Here is a 17,606-nt window from a genome sequence, read left to right as displayed (position 1 = left end):
CCCAGTGACACTTTAGTGCGTTTTTTCTCCTGTCATTGCAACGTGCAGCTACATGAAAAAACATACGTACCAGCTAATATTTCCAATGCGCGAGAAACTGCACACATCGTTCTCGCTGTTAACACACTCAACATCATCGTTGCCGCCATCGTTTTCTGTATCGGCTGTCGGTATGAATATGTAAGGTGAAAATACAAGCTGTCCGAGACAGCGAGAATGTTCCATAATGCTTACAACTCATCTGTGAAGCCAGACCAGAACGGCGTGCTACGCTCCGAAACAGCGGCGCCGACCGGTGATCCCCGTGAATGACGTCACAGCGGTCCCGACCAATCACGGGCAACAGCGGCGTTTGTGCAATGCCCTGAGGCGCTGGTGCGCGTTTCTTGCAAAAAACAGCCGCTTGCGTTTGTTTCCGCCCTTTTTAAGCTAGATATTCGTGTTCAATTGACTAAAAACTGTAGAATGCCGCAGGGAACTCATTTTTTTCGAAAAGTGTTTCAGCTTCCCTTTAAGGCGTAAATTAAATGATCTCTTTTGAACATATTAGTTTTTCAAACATTCGATAGTTTGGGCTTATTTGCGTTTCCCGTGGAGTTTGAATTATCGGTTGTTAACTGTAGTGGGACAGTCACGGTGCTTAAGGGCAAAGGCTTGCTGCAAGACCGGATTACGCATGCTCGCTGCGTTAGGGCGAACTTTGTAGTGGGTCCACCAAGCTCGTGAACGAGATGTCGCTAGAGCAGCGATCCCATGTAGGCAACTCGTTGCGGGCCTGTGAGCGTGTTCAGTGGTGATGAAGCACTCCGTGTAAGAGAGCTTGGGTTTGTATGAGTTCTGCACGTCCAGCATTTTTAATTTGCCTGTTACATAGCAGCACGATCCAGGGCAACTTTTCAAGCAGTTTCAAGTACCGCCAACTCCACCCTCAATGTCAACACCGATGAGGGCAATGATTATGTATGTGCTGTGTGTGCCGCACAGCCCTGTGACTTTCTGTAGCTATAGCCTGTTAATGGTCAAAATACAGACTGATCAGGTCACAGGCAAGCGTACATATGTGCTGCAATGCATTGACAAACTTGGGCCATATTCTCGGCATGTGTTTTCCGGCGATCACTTTCGAAGATACTACTATCAGTTTCGTAGCACCAGACACATCGTCGACTGGCGACAACGATCCTGACACTGGAATAAAACATGGTGCTTGGCAATGTACCAATAAAGCTTTCGCTCGTAGACGTCCACACATCTAGCCTAGTCGCACAAAATCTTGCGAAAGATAAAGTATCCCTGAAAGTGACAATCTGAGAATATGATGAACCTTCTTCGGCCACTTTTGTAATAAGTCACTTATTCTCTGCTGAATCTGATATTTTGATCTTCCAAATCGTCCCTGTCAAGCTCACATTATAGTCGGCGATTGCAGTCTTTGGAGGCTGAGCTGTACATAGTGTCTGTGTTTTAATATTTAACCGAATGTTCGCATGATTTTGACTGCATGGTTCACGCAACATGCTTCCTGGGCATTACATTTTTTTTTCTCACGGTCTTGTAGAAAATGTATTCGAGGGATTCCACTGTATAATACTTTGTTCACAAATTCCTCATGCAAGGATCACAGTATGCACAACTAAGTTTTGTAGCGAAACGCCTAAAAGCCCCTAGGCATAGTCAAATAGACATACTCACTGCAGTCGAACCCACTACTACTAGCTGAGGGGTTAGTCTGCTGTTGCTCCATTTGCTTCTTTACTGCTCTTGTCTTACCTTTTCTAATTTTTCTTCCCTCTGCTTTTAGAATGGTGGATGTTGGTGGCCAGCGATCTGAGCGGAGGAAATGGATCCACTGTTTTGAGAATGTGACGTCTATTATATTTCTAGTAGCCTTAAGTGAATACGACCAGATCCTTTTTGAATCTGACAATGAGGTAAGCATTCCATTTGCGTTCTCTCCAACTTTGAGGCCCCTCTGAACTTATGCAGATGCTGCTATTAACTCTTTCCTTATCACAGGAAAATTGTCTGCTATTTGTATGTTTGAGTTTGGAATTTTTTGTGCAACAACTACTAGGTTTACAGTGTCCTGCAAGGTGTCAAAGTGAATGTAAATAAATGTTTTCGAATGATATTTATTTTTTTAAAAACATCTAAAAATTTTGTTTGCAATGAAAAATTTCTAAACAAAAAACAAAACACATTTTTCACAAAATTTTCAAGTAAAAAGTAACATCTCCAGAAAAAAAATTTTCATTCAGAAATTCGGAAATATACAAGCTGTTGCAAACTACTTGGCAACATTTCTTTAAAGAATTATCATATTTACTCGCATAATGACCGCACTTTTTTGTCCAAAAAATTGACGCAAATTCAGGGGTGCGATCATTACGAGGGTTAAATTTCCTGCGGAAATAAAAATTTCGGTACATCGGTAACTACAGTATGCGGAAATATCTCTTGGGGGTGCAAGCATGTGACGTGCATTATCAGCCGCAGTGTGTGTATGTGTTGAGAACTATTTTGGGCGTATCGGTTTTAATTCAACAAAGAGAACCGGCGTTGTATTGCCAGGAAATGGAAAATCTGCTATCTGATCACTTCACGTAGGAACTGAAGCGTAAGAGCGCATGCTCGTACACGGCCAATCTAAGGCAACTCCGAAACATCTAACCGCCAGGCGCTATCAAATATTTGTGACACACCGGCATTGTTCTTGCACATTTCAAGTCTAGTAGACTTGAAATCACTGTCTGCACTAGCCTCCTGTATGAGGCCGATGGCGCTGCTCAGCACAGGGATTACTGCGGTTGGTGAACCAGAATGATACATACCGTATTTACTCGCATAATGATTGCACTTTTTTGTCAGAAAAACTGACGCAAAATCAGGGGTGCGATCATTACGCGGGTTAAATTTTCCGCGAAAAGAAAAAAAAAATTTTTTCGTCCCGCGTTTGCTGCGGGACACCAAAACAAAAATGGCGGCCGGCGGAGCAAGCCAAACGCGCCGAATGCGATTCTTTTTTTCTTCACGTGAGTACATTGCGTGCATTGAAACAGTTTCTTCCGTATCAGTAATTAATAATATCGTTAATATCGGCAAGTTTGCGGCAATAACATAGCCATGTCCACTTTGAGGGGACAGAAACAGATGGGCGCGCTTAGCTGCCAGTGACATAGAAACACACGGCCGGCATGCTGCGGAAACTGCGACATCTGTCTTCACTACTATCCTAATACGGCACGTGTCCGCTAAGGGTGGGTAAATATGTTAGCTGTGTTACAAGCGTCGGCGTATGTATAGGGTACACTTATAACGTATCAGTGTAAACGTGGATACTATCGTTGCCACTCGCGATTTGTTACGTGCCCACGAGTGCAGATGAGAAGAATCGAGAGGTGCCTTTTTTGTTGTTGTTGACCACAACCATTATAAAGCCTACACATAATAAAGGCAAGTTTGGTTGCAGCTTTTTTTTAGTCATGGAAGTGTGGAAAGTGATGAAAGTAATGAAATGAGGCATCTACTTAATACTTTTTGGTGCGTGCAGACCGCTTGGTTTGTATTGAAGAGTCGTTCGCGTAGCATTCGACAGATGGTAAGCGCGACCAATATTAGCTAGACTTGGCACACGACATACTGCTGCGGCAAGTTCGGGGTGCGATCATTACACGGGAAATAAGAAAAATCGAATTTTGACGACAAAATTCAGGAGTGTGATCATTACGCGAGTGCGATCATTATGCGAGTAAATACGGTATATAATCTATGTGCTTCAGCATTGCCTTTTTTGCCCTGTCAAGTCATAACATCCAAGAGGGACCACATAAAAAGAATGCGGCTGCTATTAGTGAGGACAAAATTTTCGTAATACAGGTGACGGCGTCGTAGAGAACGGGACTAACAAAACTGAAAAGAAAATGCTATTATCATCCTCTTTCTGAAAAAAAGAAAAGGAGGGAGAGAGATAAAACGGGTTAACGCCGCAATACGACTTCGCATGGTCATGCCGCACAACATTTATAGATCTATAGACGTAGATGTCGCATGCTTCGACCACTCGCTATATAGAGCAAAGATATCTATAATCCAGCATCCACCACTGCTTTGGACGCTCGCGCAGTTCGTAAACGGTTGCTTTGCTGGACAAGTGTAATTCACACTGTAAGGTATGCTGTTATTACTAAACAAAACTATTTTATTCTTGGGTGGAAACCACGTCTACTGAACCAAGTATTCACACGATGTAATCTACAGCTAACAGTTTGACCACTTCTCAAAGTATAACACCACAACTTTTACCATAGCAGAACGCTGCCCACGCTGTTAGGATCGTCGCATATGTTTCATTGCTCCTAAACCGGAGCTGAGAACTAAAGGAGGATACTGGTATAAGGTTAAATTAGTGAATGGAATTTTCAGAAATACACAATTGATCTCTGAGGATGATTGTAGGCTGATTGGTGCTGCATGCTCCATCTGCCTCAACGCCAGCAGAAATCCGGCCAACCCGACCTGAACCACTTCAGTACGTCTTAGAGAACCGTTTTCCACGTAGAAGATGCCATGTCACACTAAATAGATAGCGCTAGCACGAAACAAACACCAGAAATCAGCGCTGTGCATATACCTGACATACAAGATGGAGTGCTCGCCCAAGCAGCATGCCGACCGCCCATAGATGGCGCCACTGCATACGCAATATGGTGACGCCCATGAAAAAACGGTCTGTAGCTAGCGCCCTTGTGTTCTTACGTGCTTCATGTTGGTTTATTCCATGTTTCATCGTAGTTTCGAAGTGTGCTGCCATATTACAGTATTCCACCAAAATTCAGATTGGCCTGCTCCAAACTGCTTCAAAATGAAACATTTCTATTCCAAACTGCACCAAAATAAAATTTGGTCTGCTCCAAATTGCTCCAAAACACAATTCACTACAAAAATTGCTACAAAATGACTTTGGGCAGTCCCACCTATGCACGCGGCAAAAATGTAAACCATGCCAAAACGACAACTCTAGTTTGTGTACAATCACCGAGATTGTGCTACAAGTCCAGGAGCACGGTGCTTTCTTTTGAAATAGGTGCTCAGAAACATAGTTCCCCGGAGGTCTATGCCTAGTGGTGTGGTAAGGAAAGAGTTACATTGGTTGAGTCTATGTTGGGGTCGTTTTAGTTTTTCCTGCGCTCCTCAAATGGACGGCTGGAGCAAATGAGATTCAGTTTGTTGGCAGTGTGTTGCTTTGAGGGCTGCCACACGTCATGATCAATGTTTCTTTGATGGTTTTCCTTGTGGACATTGCTATAGTGTGATGTGCCTAGAACATGTTCGATCTCTTATTGTGCATTGGCGCTAGTCTTGACCATTTCCATGGCTTAAATGACCCATCTCAAGGAGCAGTGGCATTTCCTGTGCATAGATTAGGCTTTGCAGTCTTGTGTATAGACAACACCTGGGTGTTAGTACAGTCAAAACTCGAAATGATGAAGTCATACTAACCACGAGAAACTTCGTTAAATCACAAATTTAGTTGAGTTGAGGTTTTAGAGTTACACCAGTAAAGGTTGTTTCAGAAATTCTCTGAACATTCCTGATGGATAGTTCTAAGAATTAGTCTTGCATGTGCCTCACTGGATATGGTGGCGCCATCTAGTTAGGGCACCTGCAGAGGCACCCTCTCATGCATAGTAAATATTATAAATAATCTTCGGGTATTTTTAAAAATTATGCAAAAAGAACTTTGCACTCTGTTCATACATATGTGCTAGGTGAAAATGCTTATCTTTGCATTATATTTCGAGTTTTTTTACTGCTGTATAAAATTACGTTTAGTAAATTGGACTTTATACGGAACATCACGCTGACGGCAAAAAAGCATCTGGAGTGTCCATATAATTGCTATCAGAATAACATAAGTGTACATGAATTGGCTGCCTATGCCTTGCTTCAGTTGCCACATAAAATTCTAAGGGTAGGGCCCTGTTTTTGCGTATGATAGCTGTTTATGAGTTTTTTCTTTGCCCTGTCGTTTACTCATTCCCTTCCAACTATCATGGATTTGATGTCCTGCCACCCTTCCAAAAACTGGCCTCACGTCTTCCTTCTCAATTTAATTCTTCATCAGCTACTTGCCTGTGCAATCCGCACCCCTTGTGTTAGCATGATAAAACCATAATTCTAAACCTTGAATATTTGTGGCAATGCTGCAGTCCTGTAGCCTTTTTTTATTTATTCGCTTTGCTTGCCACATGCCGTAATGTCAATATAAAACTAAATATAAGCATGCAGGCCCATTTCATAGAGATACTGCAGCAGTGGCTTATAAAATGTGTTGTCTGATATCCATCATTCATATGCTTCAGAGTGATCACTGTTCAGGTCTCACCTTTAAATCTGATATTGTTCATCTAAGCATATTTAACAATTTTAGTTTTATTTGTAGGAGGAAATATACCTCTGAGGTAGTTTTCTAATGGCATTTCACTCTTTCACTTGCAGCCAGTGCTGTTTTTCTAACATATTTTTTTTGATTAAATGATGTATTATTGCAAAATGTATAGTCTTGTTAAGGAGCACTCGAAGTGCAGGTTTGTATTGTGTGAGTCCTTCTTCAGCTGTATGGTTCAGCTCACCTTTTCCTATAGGATAATGTGTTTGTCTCACCAAACTTTTCCTTCTTTCAGAACCGAATGGAGGAGAGCAAAGCTTTGTTCAAGACCATCATCACATATCCCTGGTTCCAAAACTCGTCTGTTATTCTATTTCTAAACAAGAAGGACTTACTAGAAGAAAAAATTATGTATTCTCATTTAGTGGACTATTTTCCGGAATATGATGGTGAGTCCATGGAACTTTTTGGCCTTTTCTCTGTTGAGACACTGATGTTAGTTTATTGGGTGCTATGTTTGCTTAGGTATACAGTGGTTAAAACAGCTATACAGTGCAGTCCTCTTATAACAGTATCAAAAAGAATGGAAAATCTAATTGTTATAACTGACCATCACTATATCTGGACTGCCTAAAAAATATGTTGAATATACCTTTGTAGCTATGAACCCAAATTCGCCACATGTGCTAAAGAATAGACCTTGTAGAAGTTAGGCCGTGAAAAATCAAATGTTGATTTATACCTTTAAACAGCGCGGGAAGCGTTCACTGGTATCATCTTTTTCTCATTACCCGAATCGAAGACTTACTACATTTTTCTTTTTTAAATATCGGGTGTGTGTTGTATTTCTAATTTTTTTAGATGTAATGTCATTTCTGCATTATACCTGTGCCACACGGGCGAGGTTAATGCCATTAAAAGTTTAAGACCTTAAGTTTCTTAATGCCATTGTATTTCGATCGCTGCTACACGTGCATACTTAATGACATTAAGCGTTGCGATGGCGATAGCTGCAGTGAAACAGTTAAGTTTGCTTGCCAATCGTAATATAATAAATAACAGTTATCTAGGGAGCAGATGTTTAAGAAATGGCATGAGAAACATAAATAGGCGTATTGTATGTAGTTTACTTCAGGAATGTCATTGTTGCACCCAGCCGTAAACTGTTTGAAGCCAAAGGTAGCTCGACGGCCAATCCATAGTGTATCCAAAGCATTTAAATTGGAAAAATGTCGCTCACAGCTTCAAAGCTCTCAAGCAGCGATCCTGAAGAATTTGACCGTGTGCTCCAGTTTGTTCTGGCATATGTGCTTCTTCGAGTCCAGCGTCGTTGAGAAATTCGAAAGCTTCAGTATGAGGCCAACAAGGCAAGGAACCGCCGCCGTGCAATAGAACAGCTTCTCCTGGCTAACGCGCTCACGAATAATGCGCTAGCCGTGAGTAGAGGCAAGATCGCCTGCTGATCTCTACAAAAATAAAGAGCTCCTTTTAAAAAAGTGAAGAGCATATTTGTTGTTTTTATCTACAAATTTGCTTAATATTGTGGGAATATGGTCACTATACGGCCACGGCGGGGACATTGTAAACGTGAGTACGTATTTGACGGCCAAGTGAGTTGTAATAATTGTAAGAATGCACTACGCTGCGAGAGAGAGCAATTTTTTAAAGAAAGTTAAGAATATATTAATTGTTATTTACTAATAATTCGTTTAGTCACGTCGGAATGTGGCGACACTGGGAACCAGAGTACGCATTTGACGGCGAAGTGAGTTACGAGAACGCACTACGCCGCGAATGGCATTAAGCTTCAATGCCATTAATCATGTCCGTGTGGCACCCCGCGAATGACATTAAAGTTTAAGGCATTAGCCAGTTAATGTCATTTTCTGTGCCCGTTTGGCAGGGGTATTAGTTTTCTTCTTTGAACACACAGAAAGTGTGTGTGTGTTTGATCTGGGGGCTTGTTAGAATTGGGGGAAAAAAACTGCATAGTAGCAGTGTGTTTCAGCATTTTTACTGCCTCTTGTTTTATTTCCACTTGCTGGATAATTTGATTGAGTTTGTTGGTCCCGTCAGGTTCGAATTAACGGAAGTTAACTGTGCTCCATATCATACTTGGCAGGCACCGCTGCAGAAGCTATGCAAGTAGTTCAGTCATGGAAGTCTCACGCTGTGCATTTCGCAGTGCTGTTTTGGACTTGTGATGGTTTTTACAGAATAACTAGTACTTCATATATAACAGTTACAACGTGTAGATGCAAGGTTATGCCAAATCGTGCATTGTTTGTGCACCTTTGTGCTTCCAATATGCGACATACTGTGTGTGCTGCGGCTGCTGGTCGCAGCAATGTCACTCCGCTTGTTTGGTGGTGAATAGGCTCAGACTTGCGACACCTTCCGTGTGATAAGTGTGTAATATTTTGCGGCATAAAAGTACGGGATTTACATGGTGCACATGAAATTACGTGATGCATGTGTCCATCTTTTGTATGTGAGCAGTGAGAAGTCTAGCCTTTGTAGCGTTGCCTGCTATGTATGAAATGCAGTTTAGAGAGGGCTTGAAGTAGCATTGCTGTTCAGATGCAGCATTAATGAGCACTGTAGAATATTATTAATGCGCTGCTTGCAGAAAGGCGGGGGCGTTAAGTACCGACACTTGTAGAATTTCCAACAAAAATTGCCACAGGGAACTCTGGTGCTAGTGTCTGTGGCAGCGGCTAGCTGGGCGGTTGAATCTGAGTGGGAATGCTGGGGAGTGTGTGGGTTTGGCTAAACTTCATCCTGCCGGCTTCAATCAGCCTTGCTTGCGGCTTTGCAAATAGACCACTTCCAACTATATATTGCTTTGGAAATGCAAAAATATCCAATGATTATGCGTTTGCGCAGAGACTTATTGCCTTCTCATGTTTTGAAAAATAGTATTTTTTGTAAATTTAGAAATATGAAGTGTAAGAAGTAATGACACAAAAACATTTGAAGCGACAAGCATGAAAATGAGACAAGTCTATATACTGCCCACGATTCCCATAGTAACTGAACAATCTCAATGTCGGCGCTCCCTTGGTAATTTTTGTAGGAACCTCTATGGTGACATGAGCAGAAAATTGTGGATTTATGCCCACATGATAAGACGAGGAAAATGTCACAGTAAATGCTCCAGAACCCACAAATGCATATGTTATTTCTGAGGAGGTAGCAAAGTAATCTTCAGATTTTTTTTCACGAACGTGCAGTTTTTCACTGCATCTATGTTTGTGCAGTGTGTAACAATCCTCACTCCTTCTGAGAACCATGTCCGCTGCTGCTATGTGGCACCAAACTGATCTATGCAGTCAAACCCACTTATAACAATTCTGGTTTTTAACCCTTCCGCTGTCGGACCTTTCTGGCCGTGACGCACCCCCAGTGTCGGCTTGGTTTCAGGGAACGAGCATAACAGGGAATGAACATAACAATTTATTTTTGATTATGATTGGTATACAAATAACAATAGTCAATGCAATATGCCCATTTCAGTGTTCTGCGGCTGCTGTTAGTAAACATCATCATCATCATCAGCCTGACTATAAAATCCGTTCAACATGCGAATCTGACGATGCGGAACCCTCTTCCTCGCATGCGACTCTGTCCGAGTCTGAGCTCGGCTCGTATTCGGAATCGGAATTGAGCCACCGCTCCAATGAGCAGACGAAGGTCCCGCACGCTCAGCCATCCGAAAGTAACCGTGCGCAGGGAGGATGAGCTTTCAGTCGCCCGCACAACGGAGAGAAATGGGACGTTGCTTGATCAAGAAGACAGAGCGAGATGGAAAAAGGCTAAACAAAGTTCGAAGGGCTTTACGTTTACTGCTGCAAGTCGGAAGTGAGGGTGCGGAGAGAGAGCGAAAGCAGCAATCGAGTTGCTCTTTTCGGAAAGGCAACGGCACGTGCGCCTGAACTTGACGCGCCGTAGCAGGCACACCAACAGAAGAAAAATAAAAACCTTCAAACCAGCGGAGATGGCAGAACAACCCTTGAACCCATAACCACACGCGTGCGACGCATGATCCAGCGAACGCGGAGCCACCACGCTACTCAGCAAAGAGAAAGTGGGGAGTGGCAGTCGCACCGTACTCTTCAATACATGGGTAACACAGGTCGGGGCGAATATACGAACTTGTAGAAAGAGTCAACACATGGCGTGGCCAATCCAGGAGTGCCAGCTTTGCGCTAAGGCGCGAAATTTTGAACGCACGATAGAGAACGTACCGGTACGTCAGTGACACTGTGGGGGGAAGCGCGATGACATACCGGTACGTCCGTGACAGCGAAAGGGTTAACAATATATCGGCTATAACAATGGAAAGCTGCTGCACCGTCAACTTTTGTATGTTTTCTGTGGAAAATTAACCCCATGCTTCATTATCGGTTATAACGATGAAGTCTGGCTGCTGTGTGTCCATGCTGAAAGCTAATGAAATGCGAAATCCTTGTAAAAAAAGAAAAGGGAAATACGAGCCTTAGCTTGATCGCCCGCCACTCCAACTGCCGCCGCACGCATCTCTGCCGTCACCCTTCCACCCCTCCAAACGCGAATGGGCTGCGCCCATAGCTCATTGCCACACCACCCTCCGAGACATGAATGGACTGTGACAACTGCGCTGACAATGCTGCTGGTGCTGCTGGTGCTGCTCCCAGATTGCTCGCTGGGGCCTCATTCTGCGCACTTATGCTAACGTATTAAGTTAACAACATGCGATCGGAGCGCACGGGAAGCAGAGTTAAGCAGTTAAAGGAGTCAGCACAATCATAAGCCGGATGGAGGAAGGTGGTGGGAAGAAGAACTGGCCTCCCTACCATTATAGTATTTTTGGAAACAGCTATGCCATCCCCCATTTTGATTTTATTTCATGCAACCCCGTTATAACAATGCAATTTTTGTGGCACTTGAATATTGTTATAAGTGGAGTCGACTGTATGTACAATGACTGGCATTTTCAATTTAAGAACTTTAATTTAATATTTAGCAGTTACTGCTGCTTTGTGTTTATTTGGATTTTGTGACAGTATTGCATTTTCTGGTCTCCACCGTTTAATGAAACACTTATCATTGTTGTTTGCCTTGTTAACCTGGACATTATTGTTAAAAGGCAGCAAAAGCAGCTGGCATATCTGCAGTACATCGCTTCTCTGATGCCAAAATGCGTACACGACAGTGCTCTTTTCTGTACAGAGCAAGCGATCAAAGACGTTAAGGGTTTACTAAACGATCCGAATCAAAATGTACAATCTTGTTTAAGAACAAAAGCACCAGTAAGCATCAAAGCATTCCTTCAGAATTGTTGCAATAAAAGTGCAGGTCACTGCACTGTTTCCACGTCATCTCTTCGTGGTTCCTTGGGCAAAGATGCTTGTGTTTTGTGTGCCTTTGCAAAGTGCACTGGCCATTGCACCAACTCGCTACACTTGGTGCATGCATTTTCAGTTATTTACTTTTAAGGCTGTTCGAGTGATGCAGTGACGTCAGCGGGTAAAGAAATACAAGATCAAAAATCGCCATAAGCTAATCGTTATTGCCCTGTTGGAGGCAGTGCATGTGGTGCTTGACTTTTGTTAAGGAGGCTGTATTGAAATGCTAAAAGGGAGTGTTTTATTATTTGTGTGGGGTTCTAAACGTTTGGGATCTAAGTTTGTAATGGCTTTCATTTGTGACATCGGAAGTGTAAACTATATTATGTAGATTGGCATGAATGTGTGTATGTATGTGATGGGCTTCCCTCACTTTTACACTTTCTCTGTTTGATGGTTCCTGAAGGGCACATCTGGGTAATAGGGCTTGTGAGGCCTTTTTGTGGGAATTCCCTTGCTGAATGCTTGTGAAGCTTGGTAAATTTTAATTATTCACATCAGCGGAGAACAAAAAAAAATTGTGCTGATCTGGCAGTAGTTTCTCACTAGTGCATTACCATTTCAGTGCATAATGGGCTTTGCTGGGCATTCATTTTATACCATTAACATTTAGGAATGTAACAAAGAAAACTTTTGAGGGTTGCAGAAAAAGGCACAAATAATGATGACTGCTGGCCTTCTGTTGTAAGGGTTATATGATGCAGCAACTACACATGGAACTTTCAAAATGCGAGGATAATGTGATTAAGATTTAGAATGTGAAGGCTTCCAAGACATCCTCTTTATTCATTAATCATTAGTCATGATAGCTGCTTACCACAATCACTTTCAAGCCATATCGATCTTTGATAGCTTCTGTAGTTGTGTTGAGGCCAGTTCCCTCAATTTGACAAAAGAGCTCATGCAAGCAAAAGTTTACCTCAGGGCTGTCTATCACAAGTATGGCGACGTCTTTAATTCTGCCAAAACCAACAAACATCTTTAAGTTCTACTAAATTTACATTCTACAGTTCACTAAATAGTGGAAATTCATCAGAGATCCGATTAGAAAACCTGCATTTTAAATTTGTTATCCACAAAATATATATTTGCCAAATTTTTCAAAGCATTAGCTGAAATGACTTTACTGTCCACAATCTGTTCTAAGCAAACTATTGCCCTCGGGATTGACCGGCATGAAGAAACCATATATTGATTTGTTCTGTTACTGTTGTTCGGTTACTGAGCTTATGCTCAGTAAAGTGCTAACGCTTGGAGACTCGGCATGTAATTCAACAGGGTATACGCGACAGTGTTTGTGGAGGTTTTTGATTTTGGGAAGTTACCGCGAGCAAAACATGAGACTTGAAGAAAGGGACAACACGAAGCAGCACTGACAACTGATGATTTAATGGGGAAAAAAAAACGCCAAGCTTATATACATGTGACCCATGTTTGCAGCCGATAAGCAACATAAAAACCTATAAAAACACAGAGCGACCTTAAGCAGTGGTGCGATACAAATACTAAGGTAAACACTGACACGACTGAGGCACCAAGCACATGTGTATCACATGGAAAGAAACAAAAGTTCTTTCTGAGAAACCGCAACTGATGGCGAGTTAACGCAATTACCATTTTTAAGGCTTTGCATGGCCACTGCCTCTACAATCTCTCTTTACAGCTGGCCATTTTCGCTGCTGATAATCTCAGTCTTTGAAAACAAAGGAGAGCAGCCCAAGCACCATGGCAATGAATAGCTAAGTTCGACCCTCACAGCCCCCAGGGAACGTTCATGCTCATGCAAGCGAACGTTAACGCACTTACCGGTGTGTCCAATGTAGTATCTGCCGCACTTTAGTAGTCTTATATATATGACACGTGTTGTGCAAGGCACATGCGAATTTGTATGCTTGATTTCACAGGAGGCTGAGCCTGTGGTTCTCGTTTCTGCCATGCTGCACGACTTCGAAAGCTGACAAGGTGCTGAAAGGACACCATCAACTCCATATTTACCAGCAATCTTTTTGAGATTTCTGGTAAATATGGGGTATAGCCTCATCATGTTTTGAGATCAGTGGTTTTAAATAGTGTCATCACAAACAGTTTTGTAGTTTCCAACTTCAAGTGGGATGCCTGGAAAGGGCGGGTTTTCCCGAGCTTTCTTTTGCTTTCAGTTGCGGAATCATTGCTTGTCAAGCTTCGGAAAAAGGAAAAGGACAAAGAACCTTCAATTTTTAATGAGCAGGCTAGTAGGAAGAATTTTACAGTACTTTCCTACATAGATAAGGTTTCTCATCATCTTAAAAAGATTTCTGGTAAATATGGCCTTGATGTTGTCCTTTCAGCACCTTGTAAACTTCTGAAGTTGTGCAGCATGGGGGAAAGGGGAACCACGGGCTCCTCCTCCTGTGAAATCAAGCATAAAAATTCACATGTGCCTTGCACAACACGTGTCATATACAAGATTCCACTAAAGTGCGACTCGGGAATGTCTACCTGCCTTGAGGATGGTGCTCGCACGTGATTTACGAACAGTGAGAGTGCCCTGTCATCATGGCCTGAGTTCCAGCGCAAGCTGCTGGAAATTTGCTCCAGCCCCGATCGGTAGAAATAAATGGAGTGTGCCCTTCAGTCACATGTTCACAAGCCCAATAAGAGCATCACGATGTACGTGGAGGACATGACGCGTCTCTTTCAGTGTGCCGATCCGAGCATGTTAGAAGAGAAGGTATCTCATGTGATGAGAGGCTTAAAGGAACAGCTCTTTGGCGGTTTTGTTTGGAATCCACCGAAGACTGTTGCGGAGTTCCTTTTTCGAAGTCACCGCTATGGAGAAGACACGACTGCTGTGCTACCATTGTGGCAAAGCTGGTTATGTGTATCGGGAGTGCTCCTACCGTTGACTCGGACTCTGGGGTTCTTCTATTGATTTGCCCCGACTCAGGTTCGGCCAGAGGCCTCCCGACATCACAGAATTCTTCAACTAGCTGCACAGGTTGGGCACATAGCAGCGACAGTCACGCTCACCAAGGCTCACCAAGGCTCACCCTGCTAGTTGTATACCACCTATAGGATGGCACAGGGGCAATCACCTAGTCCACGCTGGGAAAACTGTCGTCAGAGACCTTCTGAGGCGTAGCCACTTATGCTCAATGTGCTGAAAACCTTGTATCAACCTTACTGCACCACAACAAAAATACGACAATGCCAGAACCCGTTCCTACAATTAAGATTCCACCAGATTTCACTCTGTTGATTGATAGCAGAAAAATGAGTGCACTTGTAGGTACCGGCACAGATTACTCAATTCTCAGTGGTAAACTGACAAGCATTCTTAAAAAAAGTTACGTTGCCCTGGACTGGGGTGCCAGTTCGTACGGCAGGCGGCCGCGTCGTCACACTGCTTGGCTTACGCACCGCTAAAGTAAAAATTTGCGATGCAGCTTTTCTCGCCACTTGTCTGGTTCTGCACGAGTGTTGCCACAATTTAATTCTTAAGATGGACTTCTTAGGGAATGTGGCGCCATTATTGACCTCCGCCAGCACTGCGTCACTTTCTCGACAAAGATGGCAACAGCATAAACAGACGCCATCGAATGCAGATCCACACGTGTTTCAGACGACAACATCATGATATTGCCACGTGTGAGTGTGATGGTTCTGGTCAAGTCTGACGAGCTACAAGACGGTGAAGCCATTGTAGAAGGCAGCATTTCTCTGTTGCTTACCCAAGGTATTTGTGATAGCCAGATAGCGGTCCCCCTTAGCAACTTTACCTTTGAGTTTAGGCACATTTTTTACTGGCATTACCGTTGCCTGCACCAAACCATCAACAAACATCATTGAGTGTTTTGCTTCTGAACTGGGCACAGGCAGTTCGCTCAAATACATTGATGTAAACTCCGAGCTTATAGAAGACCAAGCAGCAGGAACTCTTCAAGGAGTTTGACACATGCTTCGCTCGGTCTACTAAGGGGAGCCAAACGCCAATTGCACAGCTCCGAATAACGACATATGACACTGCACGCATCAAGCAACAGCTCTATCGTGTCTCGCCGAAAGAATGTAAGGCAATTCAAGTCCAAGTCAAGGAGATACTAGATGATGGTGTCAGTCAGCCTTTGCACAGTCCACGATTCTCCGCGGTCGTTCTTGTCAATAAAGAAGACTGAATGCTGTGTTTCTGTGTTGCTTATATACACCTCGGCAATGTTACCAAGAATGACGTGTACGCGTTACCGCATCTCGATGTTTGTTTAGACAGCTTGCAGCGCGCTAAGTATTTTTCGGCTCTCAATCTAAAGAGCTGTTACTGGAAAAATGAGGTAAATGAACAAGACCGTGAAGAAATGGCTTTTGTCACTCCAGATGGCATTTACGAATTCAGAGTACTTCCTTTTGGCCTCTGTTCTGCACCAGCAACGTTCCAGCGAATGGTGGACACCGTTCTCGCTGGTCTGAAGTGGCAAAGCTGCCTCGTCTACCTCGACAACGTGGTTGTTTTTTCGGAGACATTTGACCAATACTTGAAACGTCTGTGGCAAGTTCTCGAGCCGTCAGACTGGCTAACCTCACCCTTAAGCATCAGAAGTGTCACTTGGCTACAAGGAGCTGATGTTTCTGGGCCACTTCAGCGTGGAAGGCGTTAACCCTGTTCCCGAAAAAACTGCTGCTGCAGCCACGTTTCCAACACCGACCAACAAGAAAGGTGTCTGACGCTTTCTGGGCCTTTGCGCATACTAACAGCATTTTATTGAAAAATTTTCAAAGATGGTGGAACCGCTGACTCGCCTCACGAGGGATGATGTATTGTTTGTCTGGACCTTAGAGCAAGAGACTGCTTTCATCGAGCTTTGACAGTGCCTGGTGTGAGCGCCAGTTCTGGCCCACTTTGAGGAGAGGCGCACACGGAAGTCCATGCCGACGCCAGTGACATTGGTCTTGGTGCGGTGCTTGTACAACAGCAGGAAGGCATTTAAAGAGTGAACGCCTACAAAAGTCGCACACTATCGCGTGCAGAGAGCAACTGCACTGCCACGGAGAAAGAGTGCCTTGCTGTCATGTAGACACTGGCTAAATTTTGACCTTACTTCAACGGCTGTCATTCAAGGTTGTTGCAGATCATCACTTGTTATGCTGGCTTGCAAACCTGTGGCACCCTTCTGTATCACTGGCATGGTGGAGTCTACGCTTGCAGCAGTACGACATGACCATCGTGTACAAGTCTGGCTGCATACACGAAGACGCCGATGCACTTTCTCGTGCCCCTGTCCACACTGCCGGCCAAGACATTGAGGGTGACGCTTTGTTTGGGGCTGTAAGCATGACTGATTTGTCTACACGGCAGCGTGCAGACGATGCACTGCAACTTATATTCGAACACCTACAAGGAAGAAACCCATGAATACCCCGGCATATTGCTCGAGGAATTGTCTCTTTTTGTTTACAGCATGACGTCTTTTACAGGAACAACTCTGCTGCCAAGACCTACCTTTTGGTCATTCCAGCAGACCTTCGTGATGAAGTTTTGTTCACCTGTCATAAGGAGCCTCCGTCTGGCCTTTTGGGCTTAACTCAAGCCCTTGCTAGGGTGCGTAAATACTACTACTGGCCAAACAACTTGTCGCGTGTGTTAAACGGTGTGTCCAAGCTTGCCGTGAATGCCAGCACCAAAAGTCACCAGCTATCAAGCCTGCGGGATTTCTGAATCCGATTGACCCACTTGGCAAATGTTTCGATCAGGCCGGCATAAATCTTCTGGGCCTGTTTCCAGTGTCATCTTCTGAAAACAAGTACAATCAACGACTGAATTTTCGGACGGCCAAATTTTCGAACATGCCTGATATTTC

General features: G+C 43.6%; 1 protein-coding gene across 2 annotated transcripts in view; it reads left to right on the top strand.

Annotated features, from left to right (window-relative positions):
* LOC126531743 (guanine nucleotide-binding protein G(q) subunit alpha) overlaps positions 1–17,606 on the top strand; it is a 78,177-nt gene that overhangs the window by 37,758 nt on the left and 22,813 nt on the right. For both annotated transcript variants that reach the window (XM_050179451.3, XM_050179450.3), the window contains exons 5-6: positions 1,802–1,931; positions 6,684–6,837. In XM_050179451.3, the coding sequence (XP_050035408.1) occupies positions 1,802–1,931; positions 6,684–6,837 (284 nt within the window). The remainder of the gene's footprint in view (positions 1–1,801; positions 1,932–6,683; positions 6,838–17,606) is intronic.

This window comes from Dermacentor andersoni, chromosome 5, assembly GCF_023375885.2.
Source record: "Dermacentor andersoni chromosome 5, qqDerAnde1_hic_scaffold, whole genome shotgun sequence".
Lineage (NCBI taxonomy): Eukaryota > Metazoa > Arthropoda > Arachnida > Ixodida > Ixodidae > Dermacentor > Dermacentor andersoni.
The sequence above is the reverse complement of the archived record's forward strand: the minus strand, read 5'-3'. Positions and strand labels throughout refer to the sequence as shown.